The 17,652-nt window shown below is 40.1% G+C and overlaps 1 protein-coding gene across 6 annotated transcripts in view; it reads left to right on the forward strand.

The window, feature by feature from the left end:
- Nucleotides 1-12,872, forward strand: part of U2af38 (U2 small nuclear riboprotein auxiliary factor 38) — a 57,473-nt gene extending 44,601 nt beyond the window's left edge. For 5 of the 6 annotated variants that reach the window (XM_053773830.2, XM_070082235.1, XM_053773831.2 and 2 more), the window contains 2 exons: nt 10,863-10,955; nt 12,232-12,872. In XM_053773830.2, coding sequence (XP_053629805.1) covers nt 10,863-10,955; nt 12,232-12,409 — 271 coding nt within the window. In that variant the 3' untranslated portion in view covers nt 12,410-12,872. The remainder of the gene's footprint in view (nt 1-10,862; nt 10,956-12,231) is intronic. The other variant, XM_053773833.2, reaches the window with a different exon arrangement.
- Nucleotides 12,873-17,652: the final 4,780 nt, after the last annotated feature.

A 17,652-nucleotide genomic window follows, 5' to 3' on the forward strand; every position in this document is an offset into this window, starting at 1 on the left:
CGTATGTTTTTTATAGTTGTATTTGCGATTTCTTGGTCTCATTTGATAGAATGGAAGACATATTACAGAAATAGAGATGATTTTGATTGGTTTTAGCACTGGAAATGGCTTGAAACTGAGCTCAAAGTAGCGGAAATGTTAAATTTTTGCCGATATTCAAGAGTAAACAAACGACCTCACACGTCTAATACACGTCAGCTGGTGGGTCTAATATACATTCACAAATGTGGTGATGATATTTATACAATTATTACAGTATTGCATAACAGTAAATCTTCTATTTGTTGGTGTGAATAAAAATTCATTGTGAATAAAAAATCAAAATGGAATTTATTTGTAAAGCCTCAAAACATAACTAATGAACAGAGGAAATGTTAGTTTAGTGCCAGGAATGCCTACATTGTTTATTCTTGACCCTATTTTGAAATTGGAATATTTTGAACTTTGTGTTAAATTGGCCAAATTAACAATTTCCGATCACTTTATTTTGTAGTTGAAACAGTTGACTTGGCGATTTCTTGTGCTCAATCGATAGAATAGAAGTAATACTAGTGAAATAGCTAAGAATTTGGTTGATTGGAATAATGTAATTGGCCTAAAATGGGAATCAAAGTCGGCAAAATCGCCGATTCGTAAATATCGCTGACACATCAAAATTCGCGAGAGCATAATTTTGTCAATTTTCCACTAAATTTCGTACTTTTTGTTTTATTACCTTCACAAAAAGATTCTCTACAATTTCATAAGAAAAAATAACAAATTTTTTTTTTTTAAATTCTTGGACACTGGTGCGTGACTCCAGATTTGGGCCTTGGACCCTGAAAGGGTTAAACCTAAGGAGTGGCATCATTACCTACCCTGTGCTTTGATTGCCATGAGGGAAGTTCCCAGTGACTCTTTGGGGTTTTCACCTTTTGAACTTCTCTATGGTAGACAGGCCAGAGGCCCATTGTCCATCCTTCATGACTTATGGACTAATGAGGAGGTAAATGCTGAGGTTCAGTCTTCTTACCAGTTTCTCCTTGACCTTAGATCCAAACTTGAGGAGACCTCTGACATAGTTTCGAAAAACCTAAGCTTGTCAATGGACCAGTACAAAACCTATTTTGATTCCAAAAGTCAGAGAAGTTTTAACCCTTTGACTGTCGAAGGGCCCAATCCTGAAGTTGCTCCTGGTGTCGCAAAATATTCGAAAAAAAAAAAATTATTTTTTCTTATGAAAATGTTAAGATTATTTTTCTGATTGTTTTAGTCCCAAAAAAAAATTTTTCCCATCAGTACTTACCGAGATATAGAGTCCTGAAGTTTGCTGAAATTGATCTGCTGGCGGCAACAGCGGCGACTGCCGCTCACCCGGTAAACTTTTATTTACTTGTATTCGATGGTTTCTTGTTTTTTTCACTATTTTATTTTTTCACATAACTTTTGTGGCCTGTGAGACCAAATTATTGTGCAATGTTCAAATATACACTCGTTGAATGTAACACAATTATAGCAAAAACACTCGTATCATTATAATGTTGCTAAAACTTGTTTACACAAACAAACAATGTAAACAAATGTTTATTATGATTGCTTTATAATATATATACATATGTACAATCACTGGACACTTTATTAGAAGTGCTGCAGCTTGTGGAATTCTTTGAAACATGGGTATAAGCACAATGGTGTCTTACACTCCTCACACATAAAACGAGTGTCTCTGCGTTTTTGTGTGCGTTTTGTGGTATGTCCACAGACAAAACACCTCTTCTGAGCATTTTTCTTGGCAGTAGTAGCAGGCAGTGGTATGGGGTAGTGATCACCAGGCCTCAGACGAGAGGACATGTGTTGATAATTTCGTGGGCGCTGGTCTATTGCAAGTGTTGTTTCTTGGTACTTGAATATTATTTGTCTGATGACTGACAAACAAAATTCACCATATTTGGGTTTGTTCTTGGTCTTCAACTTATACATATTATAAGCATTCAGCATGGAAATGTCAAGAAGATGGAAAAACAGTTTTATGTACCACTTATAACTCTTGCGAACACAGTCAGCAAACCCAATCTGCATGTCACATTTGTCCACTAAGCGCATATTGAGGTTGTAATCCATCACAGCTGCAGGTTTTACAATAGGTTCATTGGTCTCTCTATTCTGCTTGCCAGTCTCTACCATTTCGTGTCGGTGAACTGATGTCAGCAGTGTGACATCACGTTTGTCATGCCACCGAAATGCCATGATGTCATTGGCAGCAAACACCTGCACTTCACCTCTACGACTGCCAGCTTCGAACCTAGGCATATGTTTACGATTTCTACGCACTGTGCCACACACATCTGTCATGTTCACTCGCAAGAAATCACTGAGTGTAGGGCTTGTGTACCAGTTGTCAGTATATAAAATATGCCCCTTACCAAGATATGGCTCCATCATTGTTCTAACCACATCACCAGAGATACCCAGTAACTTCCTGGTATCTTCCATTGTTTTACCGCCAGTGTACACAATTATATCCAAAACCAGACCAGTTTTGCAATCACACAGAACAAATAACTTTATACCAAAGCGTTTCCTCTTGCTTGGTATATACTGCTTGAATGAGAGTCTTCCTTTGAACAAAATCAAAGACTCGTCAATAACAAGCTTCCTGAAGGGATAAAAATACATACAGCACTTTTGTTTCAGGTACATAAACACACGTCTGATCTTATATAACCTGTCGCTTCTGTCAGGCCTGGTTTTGTCTGAAAAGTGTAACATACGTAACAGTAACACAAATCTATTCACTGGTATAATGTCACTGAAAGCAGGGGTTGAAATCAGGCGGTCTGTCGCCCAGTATGTGCTGACACTATGCTTATACACATGTGGCATAAGCATTATTGTGGCAAAGAACAGATACATCTCTGCCACAGTTGTGTCCTTCCACTGGTGTAGGCGTGATCTTGGTGAAAGCATAGTGTTTGCCATGGTGTACTCATAGTATGTATTGCTTTCCCTGACAATAATGTCCATCAGGGGTTCATCGAAGAACAACTGAAAGCATTCCAGTTCAGTGGGATTGTTCCCAAGTGTACATGATGGCCGTATTCCACTTTGTCCTCCATCAAAGTCATGGGGATTGGGAACAAACTCGTTATCTTGATGCCAATCCCAGATGCGGTCAGCTGGTGCGTTCTGGATATTGTAATGTCGTTGTGGTTGTGCAGGTTGTGGTTGTGGTTGTGAGAGTGTGGGGTCGGCCGAAGCAGGTTGTAGTTGTGCAGAGTCAGCAGCGCGGGCACTAGCGTGGCCCGCTGCTGGTGTCACATGACTTATGGCACCGTCACTATCACCACCACCGCCTGCTGCCTCACTCACATCATTATACCCATCGTAACAATATCGTCATCTTCACTATCAGGACGTGGTGTAGGGCCACGGGATGTGCTCCGAGATGTACTCCTTCCTCTTGGAAGAGCATATGGCACACTACCAGACCGCATGCGACGTCGTATATACTGCCGTTTCACTGGGGAATATTCACCCTCACTGTCACAACTAGAAGTGCTTTCAATAACCTTGAAATCACTATCACTATCACTTGCACTGCTCACATCTGAGTCTTGTACACGGGCAAATAGTTTCCTCTTTCGTCCTGGTACAGGTGAATATGAACGAGCCGGCCTAGCACCAGAGGTGGATGGTTGTGGGTCATCTGGGTTTTCATCACTAATTATGTTATCCTGGGTAATTTTCTCGGTCACACCCGCTTCAAAACCAGGGAATTCACTTTCACTGACACTATCATCACTGTTTGAGCTATCACTTGGGAACAAAAGACCTCCAATCCGCCGAGGAGTGAGGAACTTCTTACCGCGAGGCATGGTGAAAATGGACTACCAAGATGGCGTTCCCACAATGCACCGCTGAGTCCCAGATTTTTTTCACAGGGTGCACACCGACCACTGAGACCCATTCTCTCTCGTGTAGGCCTACCAGCCCTCTCCCGCTTGATTTGAAGCCGCTAGAATTTATGCGTATAGATACGTCAAACACGGTATCTCCCATGACGTACATATACGACCGCGACAGTCAAAGGGTTAAAGTAGGTGATGAAGTTCTTGTACTTTTGCCTATCAAGTCAAATAAATTATTAGTAGCATGGAAAGGTTCATATAAAGTATTAAAAATTTGTGGGAAAGTTGACTACCTCATAGAAGTCAAGGGGAAACCTAAGCTTTATCATATCAACATCCTTAAGAAATACAGTGGACCCCCGCATAACGATGGCATCGCATAGCGATTTTTCCGCATAACGATTACTTTTATCGCAAAATTTTTGCCCCGCATACCGATTAAAAACCCGCATACCGATTTTCGTCCGAGACGCGTCCAATGTGCCCTCAGCCAGCCTCACATGTGCCGCTCCGTCCCATTGTTTACCAGCCAGCCTCCGCGGTAACATCCAAGCATACACTCGGAATATTTCGTATTATTACAGTATTTTCGGTGCTGTTTCTGGAAAATAAGTGACCATGGGCCCCAAGAAAGCTTCTAGTGCCAACCCTGTGGTAAAAAGGGTGAGAATTAGTATGGAAATTAAGAAAGATTTTGAAGGGTTTGGGGCTAACCCTGAGAAGCCTATGCCAGTTGTGGAATCCATTGTGCCTACTTCAAAGACTAAGGAAATGTGTGCACAGTGGGTTGAACTGCAAACCTTTATAGATGAAAATCACCCTGACACAGCTGTTGCAAGCCGTGCTGGTGACTATTTCAATGACAATGTTGTGGCCCATTTTAGACAAATCGTAAAGGAACGGGAGGTACAGAGCTCTATGGACAGATTTGTTGTGCGACAGAGGTCCAGTGACTCTCAAGCTGGTCCTAGTGGCATTAAAAGAAGAAGGGAAGTAACCCCGGAAAAGGACTTGCTACCTCAAGTCGTAATGGAAGGGGATTCCCCTTCTAAACAGTAAGAAGATAATGCTCTCCCCTCCTCCCATCCCATCAATCATCACCAGATCTTCAATAAAAGTAAGTGTCATTTAATTGTGCATGCCTTTTTCAGTTTGTGTGTATTAAAATTAACATTTCATGTGGTAAAAAAAATTTTTTTTCATACTTTTGGGCGTCTTGCACGGATTAATTTGATTTCCATTATTTCTTATGGGGAAAATTCATTCGCATAACGATTATTTCGCATAACGATGAGCCCTCTTGCACGGATTAAAATCGTTAACCGGGGGTCCACTGTATTACCAAAGAAATTCGGTTAACTGCCTTAACAACTTTGACTTTGTTTTTCCACACAAACTTGATACGACAACTGAAGAATGTAAAGTGTGCGTAATTGACACCTCTAACTTAGACTATGATGAAGAACTACATGACTTGGTGACTCTTGACCACTCGGATGCAACCAACATTAATATTAATGAATCTTTGGATGACCATAAGAGACATGAACTACTTCAATGTGTGAGTAACTTTTCAGACTCCTTTACTGATATTCCAGGTGTTACCTCCACGGTAGTCCATAAGATTGACTTAATGACAGACAATCCTATCAAACGAAAATTATACCCAGTTCCAGTTCACCTTAGGGATGCATTTGAAAGAGAGGTAGACAAATTATTAAAACTAAAGATCATTGAACCTTCAATATCTTCATATTGTTCACCAGTAGTCATGGTTAAGAAGGAGGATAATTCATATAGACTTGCTATTGACTTCAGAGGCCTTAATGCTATAACTCGGTGGGATGCTGAGCCTATGCCCTTAATAGATAGCGATTTACACAAATTTTATGACTCTTCCTTCTTTTCAGAGATTGATATTGCGCAGGCATATCATCAAGTAATGTTAGATCCTTCTTCTAAGCAGTACACCGCTTTTCCTACACACCAAGGACTGATGCAGTATAGAACTATGCCCTTTGGTTTGGTAACTGCTTGTGCTACCTACATGAGACTGATGAGAAAGGTCTTGGGTAATATGCCAAATGTTTCAGTTTATTTTGATAACACTTACGTAATGACATCTACGTGGGGCGAACATATCCAAACATTAACATCAGTTTTGCGTAGGTTACGCTCACATGGCCTCACTGCCAAGCCGAAGAAATGCTTCCTTGGGTATAACAAGATTAGATATCTTGGACTGATACTTTCTAATAACTCTCTGCAGCCTCTCCCCAGTAAGATCAAAGCTTTATTAGAATTTAAATTCCCCAAAACCAAGAAGCTCATGCGAAGCTTTCTTGGTTCTGTAAATTTTTATGCACGGTTTATCCCGAATCTTACTGATCTTACAGGCATCTTATCGGACTTCCTTAAAAAGTCTGTGAAGGAACCTCTTGAACTTTCCGACGTAGCTCGGGATAAGTTTAATGAGATTAAAAGTATCTTTTCGAAAGACCCTATACTTAAGATTCCTGATATTAATAAAACATTTTGTTTGAGAACTGATGCCTCCAATACTGGCTTAGGTGCGGTGCTACTACAATACCGTGATGGTACTCCCTTCCCTGTATGCTTCCTAAGCCGGAAACTCCTTCCCGCAGAAACAAGATACTCCACAATAGAAAAGGAATGTTTAGCCCTTGTGTGGGGTATCTCCAAACTTAAATTTTATTTGCTGGGAAAAGAATTCATTTTAGAAACGGACCACAAACCTTTGATATACCTAGAAACTTTTAAGGGAACCAACAGTCGCCTCTTGAGGTGGACATTGGCACTCCAGGCTTTTAAGTTCCATATTGTGTATATCAATGGTTCATCCAATTATTTCTCTGACTGGTTAAGTCGTGACAGTCAGTAGAAGATTTGTTGCCTTACGCGACTTCCACATGTTAGAACTTTTTCCTCGCCTATTCTTCTTATACTCCTTGACTATAAGTCTTGGTATGGGGGAGTGTGAGGGAAAAGTTCAATAGATAGGAGCCAGCCTGGGTAATACTGTCTGAAGTTGTTACAGGGCTGAGTAAGCCTTCACACCCGCCTTACGAACGCATTGCGTTACGTTAAATCCGCCATACAAAGCATTTGAACGCAAAAATTTTGCCTCGCCTCATGATTAAAAAACTCGCCTTACGTGATTCGTCCAGGATGCGTCCCACGTGTGGCCTCAGCGCCAGGGTTTACAAGCCAGCCAATGTGGTCGCATCTACGCATACATTCGGTACATTTCACATTATCCCAGTGATTTTAGTGCTTGTAACTGCAAAATAAGTCACCATGGACCCCAAGAAAGCTTCTAGTGCCATCCCTGTGGTAAAAAGGGCAAAAATTAGTATGGAATTGAAAAAAGAGATTAAGGAAATGTGTGCAAAGTGGGTTGAACTGCAAACCTTTACGGATGAAAATCACCCTGACACAGCTACTGCAAGCTGTGTTGGCAACCTGTACATTGACAATGTTATGGCCCATTTTAGGAAAGTCTTAAAGGAACAGGAGGTACAGAGCTCTATGGACAGATTTGTTGTGCGACAGAGGTCCAGTGACTCTCAAGCTGGTCCTAGTGGCATTAAAAGAAGAAGGGAAGTAACCCTGGAAAAGGGCTTGCTACCTCAAGTCAAGAAGAAGGGAAGTAACCCTGGAAAAGGACTTGCTACCTCAAGTCCTAATGGAAGGGGATTCCCCTTCTAAACAATAACTTCCACACACTCCCCTCCCATCAATCATCACCAGATCTTCAATAAAGGTAAGTGTCATGTATTCTATTCTTAGTAGAGTAGTAATTGTGCATGTCTTCTTCAGTTTGTGTGTATTAAAATTAATATTTCATGTGGTAAAAATTGTTTTTTTTTCATACTTTGAGGTGTCTGGAACGGATTAATTTGATTTCCATTATTTCTTATGGGGAAAATTAATTCGGCTAACGATAATTTTGGCTTGCGATGAGCTCTCAGGAACGGATTAATATCGTAAGGCGAGGGTCCACTGTATATGGAAGAGGGTAAGGTACTTAGGGATTGGCAGAGAGCATGCATAGTTCCTTTGTATAAAGGCAAAGGGGACAAAAGAGAGTGCAAAAATTATAGGGGAATAAGTCTGTTGAGTATACCTGGTAAAGTGTGTGGTAGAGTTATTATTGAAAGAATTAAGAGTAAGATGGACAGTAGGATAGCAGATGAACAAGGAGGCTTTAGGAAAGGTAGGAGGGGGTGTGTAGACCATTTTTTTTTACAGTAAAACAAATAGGTGAATAGCATATAGATAAGGGTAAAGAGGTTTTTGTGGCATTCATGGATTTGGAAAAGGCGTATGACAGGGTGGATAGGAGGGGAAATGTGGCAGATGTTGCAGGTATATGGAATAGGAGGTAGGTTACTGAAAGCAGTGAAGAGTTATTATGAGGATAGTGAGGCTATGGTTAGAGTATGTTGGAGAGAGATAGATTAATTCTCAGTAAAAGTAGGCCTTAGACAAGGATGCATGATGTCACCATGGTTGTTCAATGTATTTATAGATAGGGTTGCAAGAGAAGTGAATGTGTGGGTCTTGGCAAGAGGTGTGGGGTTAAAAGACAAGGAATCTAACATAAAGTGGGAGTTATCACAATTGCTCTTTGCTGATGACACTGTGCTTTTGGGAGATTCTGAAGAGAAGTTGCAGACATTGGTGGATGAGTTTGGTAGGGTATGTAAAAGAAGAAAATTAAAAGTGAATATAGGAAAGAGTAAGGTAATGAGGATAAAAAGATTAGGTGACAAAAGATTGGATATCAGATTGGAGGGAGAGACTATGGAGGAGGTGAATATATTTATGAGGGAAAAAAGGTGAGTGGTGCATTGAAGTATATGTGGAGACAAAAAACGCTGTCTATGGAGGCAAAGAAGGGAATGTATGAAAGTATAGTAGTACCAACACTCTTATATGGGCGTGAAGCTTGGGCTGTGAATGCAGCAGTGAGGAGGCGGTTGGAGGCAGTGGAGATGTCCTGTCTAAGGGCAATGTATGGTGTAAATATTATGCAGAAAATTTGGTGTGGAAATTAGGAGAAGGTGTGGAGTTAATAAAAGTGTTAGTCAAAGGGCTGAAGAGGGGTTGTTGAGGTGGTTTGGTCATTTAGAGAGAATGGATCAAAGTAGAATGACATGGACAGCATTTAAATCTGTAGGGGAAGGAAGGCAGGGTAGGGGTCGTCCTCGAAAAGGTTTGAAGGAAGGGGTAAGGGAGGTTTTGTGGGCGAGGGGCTTGGACTTCCAGCATGCGTGCATGAGCGTGTTCGATAGGAGTGAATGGAGACGAATGGTATTTGGGACCTGACGATCTGTTGGAGTGTGTGCAGGGTAATATTTAGTGAAGGGATTCAGGGAAACCGGTTATTTTCACATAGCCGGACTTGAGTCCTGGAAATGGGAAGTACAGTACAATGCCTGCACTCTAAAGGAGGGGTTCGGGATATTAGCAGTTTGGAGGGATATGTCGTGTATCTTTATACTTATATGCTTCTAAACTGTTGTGTTCTGAGCACCTCTGCAAAAACAGTGATTATGTGTGAGTGAGGTGAAAGTATTGAATGATGAAAGTATTTTCTTTTTGGGGATTTTCTTTCTTTTTGGGTCACCCTGCCTCGGTGGGAGACGGCCGACTTGTTAAAAAAAAAAAATTATGAGTGGACATGTCAGCAGATGGGTCTGTGAAGGAAGAGGTGAATCATAGAATTGATGAGGTTAAAAGGGTGAGTGTTGCATTTAGGAGTCTGTGGAGACAAAGAACTTTGTCCATGGAAGCAAAGAGGGGAATGTATGAGAATATAATTATACCAACACACTTATATGGGTGTGAAGCATGGGTGGTGAATATTGCAACAAGGAGAAGGCTGGAGGCAGTGGAGATGTCATGTCTGAAGGCAATGTGTGGTGTGAATATAATGCAGAGAATTCATAGTTTGTAAATTAGGAGAAGGTGCGGGATTACCAAAACTATCATCCAGAGGGCTGAGGAGGGGTTGAGGTGGTTCAGACATGTAGAGAGGGTGGAACAAAATAGAATGACTTCGAGAGTATAAATCTGTAGTGGAGGGAAGGCGGAGTAGGGGTCGGGCTAGGAAAGGTTAGAGGAAGGGGGTAAAGGAGGTTTTGTGTGCGAGGGGCTTTGACGCGCAAGCATGAATGAGCATATTTAATAGGAGTGAATGGAGACAAATGGTTTTTAATACTTGACATGCTGTTGGAGTGTGAGCAAAGTAACATTTATGAAGGGATTCAGGAAAACCGGCAGGCTGGACTTGAGTCCTGGAGATGGGAAATACAGTGTCTGCACTCTGAAGGAGGGGTGTTAATGTTGCAATTTTATAACTGAAGTGTAAGCATGCCTCTGGCAAAACAGTGATGGAGCGAATGATGAGCTTTTATTTTTCGAGCCACCCTGCCTTGGTGGAAATTGACTATGTATTAATAAAAAAAAAAAATAAAAATATTAAGTTTAGTAATAAGCGAGGAGGGTAGAGGCAGTGGAAGTGTCATGTTTGAGAGCAATGCATATAAATTAGAAGATGGTGTGGAGTCATCAGGGGACAAGGAGGGGTTGTTGAGGTGGTTTGGACCTTTTATTGTTTTATTTAGGGGAATGTGCCAAACCTGTAGGGTCATGATTATAATCCTCCCACCCTGGATATTACTATTACATTCATTGTAGTATTTCTAAACCCTTAGAGGTTATATAATGTAAGGGAAATGAGAAGCAGTCAGATTCGATCCAAGGAAAGGAAGTATAGTTCTGGTTCTTTGGATCAATGAAGTTCCCTTAAAGGAGTTGCATATGGTGGAATATTTAATACTGTACTGTAGTTTTCAAGTGTATTTTAGTTTATTTTTAATAGTGTGTGTGTGTAGGTAAACCTTTTGTCCTTTGAAAGCCTTCCATTTCATTATGCATCTTTTTCAGAGAGTGTACCCGCAGTGGATTCTGCAATTTTATGCATCTTAAGCCTATATCCAGGGAACTTCGGAGGGAGCTTTATGGTCGTAAAAGGAAAAGGTACAGCACATAGGGCATTTATTTTTTTTTAGTGATATTTACCAGAAAATTAATATACAGTGGAACCTCGGTATATGACCTTAATTCATTCCAGAAGGCTGTTCAAGTGCCTCTCCCCTTTGAGTATCGAACAAGTTCTTCCCAACCAATTTTCTGTTTTGTTGGCTGTTATCGCTAATCGTTGTAGGCATCATGGTAACTTATTTATACAATACAAAAATGCGAAGAAACACAAAATAGTTTACAGCAAAGTTCTGGCAGGTCGTATTTGTTTGGTCAAGTGCTGAGCTTTGTTCGAGTAGGGAGCTGTCATATACCGAGGTTCCACTGTATATGTTGGCTTAAACATCACGGTAAATTCTATAATTTATTTGAAGACAGTATGATGTTACTAAAAGTATTACCCAAGAAGGTTGAGGAGGGGTTGTTGAGGTGGTTTGGACATTTAGAGGGGAAGGAGCAAAATAGGATTACAGGATGTATAAATCTATAGTGGAGGGAAGGCGGAGGGTAGGGGTTACCCCTAGGGAAGGTTAGAGGGAGGAGGTAAAGGTGGTTTTGTGTGAGGGGCTTAGACATCCAGCACACATGTGAGTGTGTTAGATAGGAGTATAGGCAAAAAATGGCTTTTGGGACTTGATGAGCTGTCGGAGTGTCAGCAAGACAACAGTTGTGAAAGGATTTAGGGAAACCAATTAGCCAGACTCAAGTCCTGGAGGTGGGAAGTATAGTGCCTACACTCTGAAGGAGGAATGGGGATATTTGCAGTTTGGAGGGGCATCTGATCTGTAGAATCTGCATGCCTCTGGGAAGACAATGATAAAGTGAATGATGGTGAAATGGTTTCTCGTTTTTCTAGTCAACCTGCCTCAGTAGGAGGTGGCCATTGCGTTGAAAAAACAACATAGAATATAAATTATATTTTTTTGTATACTGTACATAACTATATAATGAAATTAAGTACTAAACCCAAAAGGGTCATACAGCATTTTATACGTAAGTACAATATTGAACATTTTTGATATTGTAAGGGTATTGTATAATGCTGCTGGTGAATGTATCATCTTTCAACAAACTGGCCGTATCCCACCGAGGCAGAGTGGCCCAAAAAGAAGGGGTTACTAGCCCTTTTCTCCCAGCATATTATCATAATCAAAGCTAAGCACTAAATCCACAAGTGTCATACAGCTCTGTGGTTAATGTATAATACTGTAATTATTTCAGATATTTGTTTAATGTTGCAAGAAATGAATATATTATATAACACTTTATGCAGATCACCAGCCCGAACCCGTCGTAGAAGCTCTCCAGCTAGGAATCGAAGGTCAACAAGGTCCCGCTCAAGATCCAAGGAACGTAGACGAGACTACAGAGCTAATTCTACTTCACTGGAAAGATACCGCTCACATTCTCAAGACAAAGACCAACGAGAGGGAAGATTTGGGAGATTCTAGAAATTTAATTATTAATTTCCAGAAAATGTTTGTTGTAATGATTTATGATGCTTGTGTAAACTTAATTTGAGCAAAATCAATCAGTAATAATAAAAAAAACTCACAGTACCACAGCTGGAACAATACACAAATAAACCTGCACTTAGGAGACTGAAATTTATGATGTTTAAGCCCAACCATTAACAAGTCAGTGTGACTTAATAGTTCATGTCAGACCAAAAATGTTATCGTAAACTTCAGTTTCCTAAGTGTGGGTTGTGCAAATCTGTCGGTAGACTGTCAGTTGAGTTTAATATTTTAGATACTATACTAAATTTAATTTTTTCCTAATGTTAATTACCAGGAGAGGAGAGTATATATGGCATTAGTTTTTTGTTATTTTTACCTATTTTGTATTTTTGTTCTTAATAAATTAAAATGCAAAATATTTGGTCTCCAAAGTTTTGCTTCTACTTGCAGATGACAGATTTTGTCATCTCAAATTCTGATCCTGTCATCCGCAACAGCACTGTTATTATTATAATCAAAAAGAAGCACTATGCCAAAAGACCTGTATAGTGTTTGGGAATAAAACTAAAAATGATAAACTGAACAAAAAGAGTACATTGAAAGACAAGACAAAGCACTTAGGAATTTCCCCTCATCTTCCACTGTTTAATTTTTGTTTGCTAGCAATGTATGCCTTGACACCCCCTCATAGGTAGTACACTGTACCCTGAAAACCACCACTTACCCTGCCTGGTGCACAACACCAGATTTGCCACTCCTGGATCCATAGGAAATGTCTGATATGTCACATCAGGGGGCCTGCCAGATGGTCACCTGTCATGCCTTAGACTGATTTAATTTCCATTTGGCAAAATGACATGACCACTGTAGCCCTACCAATAAAATGCATGTCATACGAGGGTTAACAGTGGTCCCTTTTCTATCTAGAAGCTGGATTTAACAAAGGAAAAAACTTACCCCATATTGAGGCTCACAGCGCTGTATGACCCTAGTGGGTTTAGCGCTTCATTTTTATTATAATTTTTTTTTTCAACAAGTTGGCCGTCTCCTACCGAGGCAGGGTGACCCAAAAAGAGAATACTTTCATCATTCAACACTTTCACCTCACTCATACATAATCACTGTCTTTGCAGAGGCACCCAGATACAACAGTTAGGATATATAAAGATATATAACATATCCCTCCATACTGCCAATATCCCAAACCTCTCCTTTAAAGTGCAGGCATTGTACTTTCCATTTCCAGTACTCAAGTCCGGCTATATAAAAATAACTGGTTTCCCTGAATCCCTTCACTAAATATTACCCTGCTCACACTCCAACAGCTTGTCAGGTCCCAAATACCATTTGTCTCCATTCATTCCTATCTAACACGCTCATGCACGTTTGCTGGAAGTCCAAGCCCCTCGCCCACAAAACCTACTTTACCCCCCCCCCTCCCTCCAACCTTTTCGAGGACGACCCCTACCTGGCCTTCCTTCCCCTACAGATTTATACTCTCCAAGTCATTGTACTTTGATCCATTCTCTCTAAATGACCAAACCACCTCAACAACCCCTCTTCAGCCCTCTGACTAATACTTTTAACCCCACACCTCCTAATTTCCACATTCTGAATTCTCTGCATAATATTTATACCACACATTGCCCTTGGACAGGACATCTCCACTGCCTCCAGCCGCCTCCTCGCTGCAGCATTTACAACCCAAGCTTCACACCCATATATGAGTGTTGGTACCACTACTTTTATACATTCCCTTCTTTGCCTCCATGGATAGCGTTTTTTTTTTTTTTGTCTCCACAAATACCTCAACGCACCACTCCCCTTTTTTCCTTCATCAATTCTATGATTAACCTCATCCTTCATAAACCTATCCGCTGACATGTCAACTCCCAAATATCTGAAAACATTCACTTCTTCCATACTCCCTCTCTCCAATGTGATATCCAACTTTTTTCTTTATCTAAATTGTTTGATACCCTCATCACCTTACTCTTATCTATGTTCACTTTCAACTTTCTACCTTTACACACCCTCCCAAACTCGTCCACTAACCTTTGCACCTCTTTTTTAGAATCTCATAAGCACAGTATCATCAGCAAAAGAGTAACTGTGTCGACTGCCATTCTGTACTTGATTCCCAATAATTTAATCCCACCCCTCTCCCCAACACCATTTAATTCTTTCACAACCCCATCTATAAATATATTAAATGACTATGGTGACATTACACATCCCTGTCTAAGACCTACTTTTACCAGGAAGTAATCTCCCTCTCTCTTACACACTCCAACCTGAGCCTCGCTATCCTCGTAAAAACTCTTCACAGCATTTAGTAACTTACTACCTATTCCATACACTTGTAACATCTGCCACATTGCTCCCCTATCGACTGTCATATACCTTTTCTAAATCCATAAATGCAATGAAAACTTTCCTACCTTTAAATACTGTTCACATATATGCTTTAATGTAAGCACTTGATCTACACATCCCCTACCCACTCTAAAGCCTCCTTGATCATCTGCAATCCTACTCTCTGTCTTACCTCTAATTCTTTCAATAATAACCCTACCATACACTTTATCTGGTATACTCAGTAAACTTATTCCCATATAATTTTTACAAACTTATTCCCATATAATTTTTACAATCTCTTTTGTCCCCTTTCCCTTTATATAAAGGAACTAGACATGCTCTCTGCCAATCCCTAGGTACCTTCCCCTCTTGCATACATTTTTTTTTTTCAACAAGTCGGCCATCTCCCACCGAGGCAGGGTGACCCAAAAAGAAAGAAAATCCCCAAAAAGAAAATACTTTCATCATCATTCAACACTTTCACCTCACTTGCACATAAACACTGTTTTTGCAGAGGTGCCCAGAATACAACAGTTTAGAAGTATATACATATAGAAATACACACTATATCCCTCCAAACTGGCAATATCATTTATTAAACAAAAATAGCAACCGCCCAGGGAAGTACTACCGTCCTGCCAAGTGGGTGTAAAACGAAAGCCTGTAATTGTTTGGTATGATTGCTGGTGTCCATTTTTCTGTCATGTTGGTGTCTTTTTTGTCTCAAACATGCAAGGTTTCAGGTGCGTCTTGCTACTTCTACTTACACTTAGGTCACACTACACATACATGTACAAGCATATATATACTCACCCCTCTGGGTTTTCTTCTATTTTCCTACTAGTTCTTGTTCTTGTTTATTTCCTCTTACCTCCATGGGAAATTGGAACAGAATTCTTCCTCCGTAAGCCATGCGTGTTGTAAGAGGCAACTAAAATGCCAGGGGCAAGGGGCTAGTAACCCCTTCTGTATATATTACTAAATGTAAAAGGAGAAGCTTTCATTTTTCCTTTTCGGCCACCCCGCCTCGGTGGGATACGGCCGGTGTGTTGAAAGAAAGACCAACCACTCCAACACTATATCCCCCCATGCTTTTAACATTTCTGTCATGATCCCGTCAGTTCCAGCTGCTTTACCTCCACACTCACATCCTGCTCTTCTTCACTCCTAAAAGATGTGATACCTCCCTGGCCAGTGCATGAAATTATTGCCTCCCTTTCTTCATCGACATTTAAAAGTTTAAAAATATTCCTGCCATCTACCCAATACTTCCACCTCCCCATCTACTAACTCCCCTACTCTTTTTAACTGACAAATCCATTCATTCCCTAGGCTTTCTTAACTTGTTTATCTCACTCCAAAATTTTTTTCTTATTTTCTGACAGTGCCTCTCCCACTGTATCATCTGCTCTCCTTTTGCACTCTCTCACCACTTTTTTCACCTTCCTTTTACTCTCCATATACTCTACTCTTCTTATATTACTTCTGTTTTGTAAAAATCTCTCATAAGCTACCTTTTTCTTTTTTATCACACCCTTTACTTCATCATTCCACCAGTCACTCCTCTTTCCTCCTATAGCCACAAACTTCTGCCCCACATTCTAATACTGCATTTTTAAAACTATTCCAACCCTCTTAAACCCCCCCCCCCTACTATTCACACTTGCATTAGCCCATCTTTCTGCCAATAGTTGCTTATATCTCACTCTAACCTGCTCCTCCCTTAGTTTATATATTTTCACTGCCATTTTCCTTTTGTCCCATCTACCACTTATTCTAACTGTAGCTACAACTAAATGATCCGATATATCTGTTACCCCTCTATGAACATGTACATTCTGAAGCCTGCCCATCAACCTTTTATCCACCAATACATAATCTAACAAACTACTTTCATTATGTGCTACATCATACCTTGTATACTTATTTATCCTCTTTTCATAAAATATGTATTACTTATTACCAAACCTTTTTCTATACATAGCTCAATTAAAGGCTCCCCATTTTCATTTACCCGTGGCACCCCAAATTTACCTACTTCTCCCTCCACAACATTTTTACCCACTTTAGCATTGAGATCTCCAACCACAAGTACTCTCTCATTTGGTTCAAAACTCCCCATACACTCACTCAACATTTCCCAAAATCTCTCTTGTCTCCTCTACACTTTTCTTTTCTCCAGGTGCATAAACACTTACTATAACCCACTTTTCACATCCAACCCTTATTTTACTCCTCACAATCCTTGAATTTATACATTTATATTCCTTATTTTCCTGCCATAACTTATCCTTCAACATTATTGCTACTACTCCTTTAGCTCTAACTCTATTTGAAACCCCTGACCAAATCCTATTTATTTCTTTTCACTGAAACTCTCCTATCCCCTTCAGCTTTGTTTCACATAAAGCCAGGACATCCAGCTTCTTTTCATTCATAACATCAACAATCATCTATCATTCACACAACATCCACCTACAAACATTCCACTTTGACATTTTTTTTCTTTTTCTTTTTAGTAAGCTATACGGGAAAAGGGGTGACTGGCCCATTGTTCCCAGCATTTTAGTTGACTTTTACAACACGCATGGCATACGGAGTTAAGATTCTCATTCCACTTCCCTATGGATATGAAAGGAAAAGCAATAAGAACTATTAAGATAAAAATCAAAGAAAACTCAGATGAGTGTGTATATATAAACATGGACATTCATGTGTAGTGTAACCTAAGTGTAAGAAGTAGTAGCAAGATATACCTGAAATCTTGCATGTTTATGAGACAGAAAAAAAAGACACCAGCAATCCTACCATCATGTAAAACAAAATACAGGCTTCCTCTTTACACTCACTCAGTAGGACAGTAGTACCTCCCTGAG

The sequence above is a fragment of the Cherax quadricarinatus genome, chromosome 7, assembly GCF_038502225.1.
Source record: "Cherax quadricarinatus isolate ZL_2023a chromosome 7, ASM3850222v1, whole genome shotgun sequence".
Classification (NCBI taxonomy): Eukaryota; Metazoa; Arthropoda; class Malacostraca; order Decapoda; family Parastacidae; genus Cherax; species Cherax quadricarinatus.